Source organism: Orcinus orca, chromosome 11 (assembly GCF_937001465.1).
Source record: "Orcinus orca chromosome 11, mOrcOrc1.1, whole genome shotgun sequence".
Classification (NCBI taxonomy): Eukaryota; Metazoa; Chordata; class Mammalia; order Artiodactyla; family Delphinidae; genus Orcinus; species Orcinus orca.
The window spans coordinates 21,255,687-21,263,723 of NC_064569.1; the positions used below are offsets into that span (position 1 = coordinate 21,255,687).

An 8,037-nucleotide genomic window follows, 5' to 3' on the forward strand; every position below is an offset into this window, starting at 1 on the left:
AGCATTTTTATTTTTATTTATTTAATTTTATTTTAATTTTTTGTCTGTGTTGGGTCTCTGCTGCTGCGAACGGGCTTTCTCAAGTTGCGGCGGGCGGGGGCTACTCTTCGTTGTGGTGCTCAGGCTTCTCACTGTGGTGGCATCTCTTGTTGCGGAGCACGGGCTCTAGGCACGCGGGCTTCAGAAGTTGTGGCATGCGGGCTCAGTAGTTGTGGCACACGGGCTTAGTTGCTCCACAGCATGTGGGATCTTCCCGGACCAGGGCTCGAACCCGTGTCCCCTGCATTGGCAGGAGGATTTTTAACCACTGCGCCACCATGGAGGTCCCTGGAGCATTTTTTTAAAGTACATGCTGCACATGTTTTTTAGTATAAATCCCATCTTAATCGCAGAAAATATGTGATAATTTTCCATGTCAATCCCCTATTAAATTCTATGAAAAACTGGAACTTACATTGGACTTAGGCATGCACTGTATATTCATTTTGAGCTTATTTAAAAAAGCACAGTTAGAACAATGGGTGGGCCTAAATATGTTGATCTGAGGGTCCAATAGATTAAGGATTTTTGTTTAATGAAAAACATCAGATTGCTCTCTGAAATAAAATACTATGATCACAATAGTACAGCCAGCTTTTAGCATTATAATGGGCTTAACTCATTCATGAGGGCTCTGTTCATTTTTTTTTTCCCCCGGTATGCGAGCCTCTCACTGTTGTGGCCTCTCCCGTGGCGGAGCAGAGGCTCCGGACGCGCAGGTTCAGCGGCCATGGCTCACGGGCCCAGCCGCTCCGCGGCATGTGGGATCTTCCCGCACCGGGGCATGAACCCGTGTCCCCTACATCGGCAGGCGGACTCTCAATCACTGCACCACCAGCGAAGCCCGGCTCTATTCATTTCTGTCTAAAGTAAAAGCCTCTAGTCTGTCCAGCCTTGTCTTCCCAGAACCTCAAATGGCAATCACCTCCCGTGGAGAGGTTCAGAATCGACCCGTGACATAGACGGGAACAGCCTGCGGCTTCTTTGACATACTTTTGATGGGCAATAACAAAATTTATGGCCTGTATGGCTAGTAACGGAGAACTAAATGAAAAATAGTTTTCACAATGATAGGAACTAAAACTCCAGTCATACTTTAAAGAGCTATTAAAATGTAGTGTCTAGTGCCTTAAAAGTGTGCTTAGCTCTTTGCGGGAGGAAAGGATGTTTTATCGGTTCAATATAAACTTTGCTAAGAGATATGTGTATGTAAAATTAATTCGTGTAATACTATACGTGTAAAATATTATTGACTCAAGATTCATATTTGTCATATATTGAAAAATCACATATAATACAAAGGGTTTAGGCTAAACTTGACTGCTCTAGGTATAGAATCCTCCTTAGCAAATTATAATGACTCCAGTCTTTTGGTTCATTAAAATAAATCAATGACCAAAATAACATTTTTCAGATGCAATACAGACAATATTATTTTGCAGTTCTATCCTCACTAACTTTATCCTATTACTATGCTAGTATAGAGGCATTTGGACTAAACAACTAATCTATAAAATCTGGTCCAACCCTAAGGTTTTTTGTTTTATTATACCAAAATCATACAAATGCTAAAACATTTTATTATCCTCTGACTTACTTTGCATCTTTTTTGGCTATGAAGCTACAATATGACATTAACATGTAGCTCAAAATATTTTAAATGCTACTTTTTTCCATTATTCTGGTTTGGACAGAACATTTTTCTAAAGTTCAATAACTTACAATGCTCAAAAATCCTACATGGTTTTGTAATGTTAATTTTTATTTCCTTTTCCTGTGATTTATTCATGATGTTTCATGAATGCTGCCCAAATTCGGTTTATTTGGTTCAAGATGCTGCAACGGGAAGTAGGTCACTGACTGGGGGATACAGCAGACCTGGCCTCTAGTGCTGGCTCCAGGTAGCTTTGTGGCCTTGGGAAGATATCTGATATCTCTGGGCTTCATTTCTCTCATATTCAAAAGGCAGGGGCTGGACAGCTGATCTCCGAGGTTCCTTCCGGCTCCACTTTCTATGACTTGCAGTTTGGTTGCCATAAAGTCAGCAGAGGGAGCACTTTTTCTACATCTCATAAATTTTGACTATTATTTCAACACCTTTCAAAAATCAAGGGGTTTGTGAAGAACATTATTGAAACTAAATATTGACAATCTTTTGCACAGTTGGTATCAAATCACAAATTTGGTTATAAACTTGAGAAAAGTCTAGAAATAATTATTTCTGTTCCTTGAATTCCATGATAAAGTCCCACAAAAGAATTATTTTATAAAGGCTAAGAAGCTAAAATACACCGAGAAATTAACCACCCCTAAGTGATAGAGTATCTATACGGGATCCAGTGAAAGAGAAGCACCAGATCACACAACAGAGGCTACCTGGTGTCAAAGATGGAAAGTTCCATCAGTCATAAGAACATTAGCAAACTGGGTCTAACAGAAACCATGGAAGTGACTGGTAGGTTTTTCTTTTGCACTTTTCATGTAGATACATTGGGAACAACCAAGTAGACACAGCCAGAGCCTGGAGGCTTGCAAGAGATTGCAAATGTGTGATATCAAACCAGTGACAAATAAAGTTGTGTATCTGAGAACCTAAATGACTTTTATCCCTATATTCATAGATTATCTTAAAACTATCCGAGCATCCATTATGTCTTTTTAATTATTAGACAATCTCATAGCGTACGTATATTAAAGTTTTTATTCCTTAGTAAGAATTTTAAAATCACAAAATAGCGTGGCAATATTAATTTTAGGTAATAGAATTTGTGGAGTGCTGAAAATACTAGAATATAAAGATAATTTCTAGTTTATCTTCACATACTAAACTTTTCTAAACCAGCTGGTTTCTTGCAGACAGTGTTTATTTATTTTTTTTAATAATTTAAGACAGCATAAGCTTGTACCAAGCATAAGCATTGTAACAAAAGTGCAACTTTTCAGCAAATCCTCCCCCAAAGATATTTTAACTCAAAATATCATTAGCACATATTTTCTCCCTACAAAAATAGCATGTCAGACATCATTAATTGGATGTATTAACAACTATGTACATAAGAGCCACCTTGTAGGCTAAGAGTTTAACGTTGTTTAAACACAGCGTTTGAGGCAAACAGTAGCAACAGCAGCAGCAAATGCACCAAACTGACTAAAAGACCCAGATATTTTCTTCACTCATAGTCAGACTGTTGTGTCTCACCCCTTACATAACATTCAAGTGAGATTTCTCACAGTGCTACCTTGGCAACAAACTAAAAATATCTAGACAAGGTCTTGGTTTAAGCCTTATTAAAAAAGCTTTCTTTGTGATTATCTGGTATCTGGTTTGGTCTCCAGAAAATACATAGACTTGGAGATAGGAAGGCCTCACAGGGCTTCATTCCACATCTTTACAGCATTTCCAACCCAAACGGACCAGTTTAATGCTTTCCTCCTCCACTCTTGTGAATTAACAGAATATAGGATAAATCAGTTTGGACTTGTTTTTCTTTTTTTTTTTTTTAAAGTTCAGCGCACATTCTTTTTTTGTTTTTTAACACCAAGATGATACAAACTTAGAAACATGATGGATAAAATAATGACAGGGTGAAAACAGATGCACTCAATTTCATATATATATATATATGAAATTAAGATGAGTTAATTGATTCACGGTCAATTTCTCAATAAAGTGCTAGCAAATGTACTGAGAATGACTCTGGCCTTCCTCATCCATCTCCTTCCCTGACTTAGTTCTGACGTTGGCCCAACTCCGCATCTCCTTAAACAAGCGCAACTTACTGAGAGACCATTCACACCACTTCAGAATAGGTTGCAACGTGAGCGACTGCATCCTCACTGCTTCCTCTTTGAAAAATATACGCCTCTTGAAAAGCTGAACATTATGAAATACTGAAGACTAAGTTGAATTCTAAAAGGTCCTCCTTCTATTTGTGGAAATCTTCCTAAAGCAAGCAGGACAGCTTTGAGACGCAGGCAGACAGCAGCTACCTGCGGTTCCACGTCAGCTCCTCCGCCACCTTTCCCCTACCCAGCGAGCTCACTCGCTGAGCAGACCCTTCTCACTTCCTCGAGAATTCGGTCCTATATTTTAAAAGAAAATGGAACGTGGCCTAAAAGAAGGCAAAACTTACTACGGGGAGTTCTTTAAAGAAAAAAGAATACCTATGAGGTTCTTGTACAGCTGGTGGGAGAAGAAAGGGATGTTAGTGTGTGGAGGTTGGTGGGCGGTGAGGGATGAGCAAAACAGGAACTCCAAACGTACACAAAACACCTGTGGTTTTTTTGCTTGTTATGTTTTGTTTTCTTTTAAGCCCGTCGTGCATCTCTTACACTTCCTCCCTTGAAAACGTTAAGGGTGTTTTAACTTATGATTCCGCGTGAACCCGGGTCCCTTCTAAGCGGAGCAAGGATTCAGGGGGTTTCCTTTCCTGGCTGCGAGGGATCTTCCCGAGCGGAGCTCTCCGGGTTCCCCGGCTCGCTGCGGCCGGCGAAGGGCAGGTGGGTGCGGCCGTGCGGGGGCGGGGGGTGCAGCGCCCCAGGGGGCGCCACCTCGTGCGGCAGGAGGGTCGCGGCAGCGGCGGCTGCCGCCTTCTCGGGAGGGGGCGACAACACGGAGGACAGGCAGGGGAAGGCGGCGGCGGCGGCAGCGGCGGCGGCGGCGGCGGCGGCGGCCGGGGCGGGGATGCCGGGGTACAGTAGTGGGAACGGGGCGGCGGCCGCCGCCGGGTACAGGTACTTCTCCAGGCCGCTCTTGTCCAGGAAGGGCTGCACGTAGGCGGCGGCCGCCGAAGGCGAGAAGAAATAGAAGGGCAGGCAGAAGGGGGCCGCGGCGGCCGCAGGCTGCGCGAAGGGCGCGCCCCCGCCTCCGCCGAACGCCACCAGAGAGCTGAGCAGGGCAGCGTCGGGTCTCAGCAGCGCGGCCGGGGCGGCCGGGTCGGGCCCCAGGAGCGCGGCGGCCGCCGCCGCCGCGCCGCCCCCCAGGCCGCCGCCGCTGCGGGAATCCAGCTTCATCCTCTTGGGCGCCGGCGAGTCCTCCCCGGGGGGCTCCTGCTTGATGGTGACGCGGCTTGCCCCCGCGCCTTTGCCCTTCTCGCGGTCCGGCCGGGCCTCGGCCTCGCCGCCGTAGCCGCTGTCGGTGTCCGTGTCGTTCTCGGCGGCGAGCTCGGCGCTGGGCTGAGTCCGCTGGATGACCGGCACGCAGTGGGCGAGGGGCTCCAGCTTCTGCCCGGCGCGCTCCAGGCAGGGGGCGGCCCCGGACCCGGCGGGGGTGGCGGCCGAGGGCACGCCGGTGCCTTTGCTCAGAGGAACCTGTTGAGTCAACAGCTGGGGGGTGGGCAAGAACTGGGTGGCCACGGCGTGCAAGTGGTTGATCAGCTGGACACACCGCGGCTCCCTGGGCGTCCAGCTCTCAAACCGGGCGAGGTATTGCAAGACTTCTTTGGCGCATGTTTGAAATCCCGAATGGAACGCATCCAAGTCGGACTGAATGGGCGATTTCAGAGATCGCTCCCCTAGGATGAGGAAGGGGTGAGGGGCGGGGGTGGGGAACAGAGGAGTGGAGGCAAGAAGAAAAATACCGACGTTAAAACATCTGCTTATCACGTGGGCCCTGCATTGACTAAAGTGATCTCGGTTTTTCCTCCGTATTCGAGTGATATAAGCCACCGGTTGCCCAGAGGTGGGAGGAGTGGGGAGGGGGGGAGGCGCTCTACTCCCGCTGAAAAACCGAAGTGGAGAGGGCGCAGCCGCCACTTTAAATACAAATCTGACTCCTCTGAGTTCGGCTGAAAGCCTTTAGGATGCTTCGGGAAATGGGCACTTTCCAGTGAAGGGAAAGTGTAAGCAATTTAACAAATGAAAGTGAGCCCGTGGGCCCCAGGAAGGAGGTGGGGCTGGGGGAAGAGTCCTAACACTGCTCCTCTGTGGGCTGCCCGGCTTCCTCGGGATGGGCTGGGTTCCCTGAACTGACTTACCATTCTGTAAAGCAATTATCTTCTGATGCTGCTGCTCCGTTAAGGCTGTTAAAGCTTTTAAGTGTTTCAAAGTTAATTCCAAGACCACTGCTTTCTCCAGGTGCCCCAGAGTCTGCAGTGCAAAAAAAGAAGGGGGCACTTGGTGACTTAAAAACACACATTTGGCTTCACTGGCTCTCCAGTCAGCACATCAACTTAAGCAAACACTTTGAAAGAAGTACTATTCCTATACTTCTTGAGCTTTCCACAATACAGGTTATAAATGATTTCTTGCCTTCAGTTGTGAACACCTACTCTTGAGTTTGCAGGAAACTCTACCCTCTATAGCACAGGTTGTAAGGAATCTGATATTTACATTTATTCTTATATCCTGGGAGTAGTACCAGGCTATTAACACGCCCTTGGAGAGCGGCAAAGAATAAAAATCTGCATCTTACTGTCAACTTTAGATGTTCAGGCAGTAAGTCTTTCAGCTGAGCGATGCATTCATTAATTCGGTCTCTTCTTTTCTTTTCTATTAATCTGTGCGGTAATTTGTAGGTATCCTTAATATATGAGAGTCATGGAAGAGAGAAAACAATAAGCTAAACATTCATTTACTGGATATTACAATACCGCCGCCCCACCACCAAAAAAAAACTGTGAGAAACTATGCCCAAGACAACTCTTTCCTCTGGACTGTTCTGAAATGCAATTTAAATTCAGGTATGATGTTTAATCTCCCCTTGAGAGTATCCCGCAAACCACTTAAAATTCACAGTCGGGGAAGCTGGAATATATTTGCGGGCAGAGCTTCGCTGTGAAATCAATGGCCCTAATTAACTATCCAGACAGGTTATGAGGAACATCAGAAACTTACACTTACCTTGCTGTCGTCTCGCTTCATGCTCCTTTTCGGCTTACACATATACAAAGAGGGATAATCCAGTCTGCAAAACAGAAATCAGCATCAGGCATCCATTCGGGGAGGGGCTCTGCCCTCGCCCGCTCCATACCACTTTCTGGAGAAGAAAAAAATCAAACTGAAGCCTAGACAGATATTCGCAAGGGTGCGTGCACCTTACCCTATAAAATCTCTATGTTCCAGTAACTGTCTCTCTTGCAAATGAGGAATTCCTTCGTCCATGTTCCACCGCTGTCCGTTTCCTCTGTTTCGATTTTTGGGGTTCTGTTCTATAATCTGTGGGACGGTAGCTTTGGGAGATCTTGGGGGGATCTGTACGTCTCCAGTCTCTCTCTCTCTCTCCCTCTCTCCCTCTTCAGTGCAGTGTTGAAAGTGTGAAGCGGTTGGTCCCCTCCTCCCACCGTGCTCGGTCTCTCGCACACACACGCACACACACGCACGCACACTCGCGCCGGCCCCACTGCGCTGGTAGTTTGCTCTCACTCCGGGCAGTGTTTGGCCACAGGGCACGCGCGTCGCCGGCCAGACCAGCACCCAGCTCACGTGCGGAACGTACCATCCGCGGTCCAGCCCAGAGGGGGGCGGGGGAGGAGGGGCCGGGCCAGGAGGGGGCGTCTGGAGAAAGCTGCGAGGGAGGGCAAACGGCGGGAGGGGGCGGGGACACCTGATCAGGGCCACCGGAAAGGAAAAACAACTTCAGCCAAGCTATTCATCTTCCCGAGGGCGGTGCAGTCAGCTGGGGGAGTGTGTGTGTGTTGGGAGGGGGCGGGCGCCGGGGGGTGCAGGGCAGCCAGGGCTTCCTCGGCTCGGAAGTGCGACTCCCTCAATCCGTCCGTCATTGCGGTTCAGGAACGTGAACGTGGCTTTTTGCTTTTCCACCGACTGTGCTATTGGTTTGGACCAGAAAAAGGAAAGAGAAAGAGAATTCGCGGTGGGTCAACTTCAGTCCCAAAGGACAATTTGGAGACTTGTTTGCTCACCGCTCGGTTGCCGGCGGGGACCCCTTAGCCCTGATTGGAGGTTGCCCCGAAAGGGGACAACTTGAAATCCGCTCCCTGAAGGATTTAAAATAAACGAAAATGTAGCCAGTGGGTCAGAATGTCGCAATCCAAGTGTCTT

The 8,037-nt window shown here is 47.4% G+C and overlaps 1 protein-coding gene across 1 annotated transcript; it reads right to left on the minus strand.

Moving 5' to 3' along the window:
* Positions 1 to 2,717: 2,717 nt before the first annotated feature.
* On the minus strand, positions 2,718 to 7,679 carry BHLHE41 (basic helix-loop-helix family member e41). The gene is made up of 5 exons (XM_004270956.4): positions 7,079 to 7,679; positions 6,880 to 6,943; positions 6,452 to 6,559; positions 6,015 to 6,126; positions 2,718 to 5,552 (listed from the first exon to the last, which is right to left on the minus strand). Exons 1-5 carry the CDS (start codon positions 7,138 to 7,140, stop codon positions 4,453 to 4,455), a joined length of 1,446 nt encoding a protein of 481 aa, XP_004271004.1. The 5' UTR covers positions 7,141 to 7,679; the 3' UTR covers positions 2,718 to 4,452.
* Positions 7,680 to 8,037: the final 358 nt, after the last annotated feature.

Bases quoted from the DNA above. Each gene is read 5' to 3' on its own strand.
- BHLHE41 (XM_004270956.4), bottom strand. From the start codon at position 7,140: ATGGACGAAGGAATTCCTCATTTGCAAGAGAGACAGTTACTGGAACAT. The intron at 6,944-7,078 runs GTAAGGTGCACG...TCTGTTTTGCAG, and splicing joins GAACATAGAGATTTTATAGG to ACTGGATTATCCCTCTTTGT. The intron at 5,553-6,014 runs GTAAGTCAGTTC...TCCTCATCCTAG, and splicing joins GATAATTGCTTTACAGAATG to GGGAGCGATCTCTGAAATCG.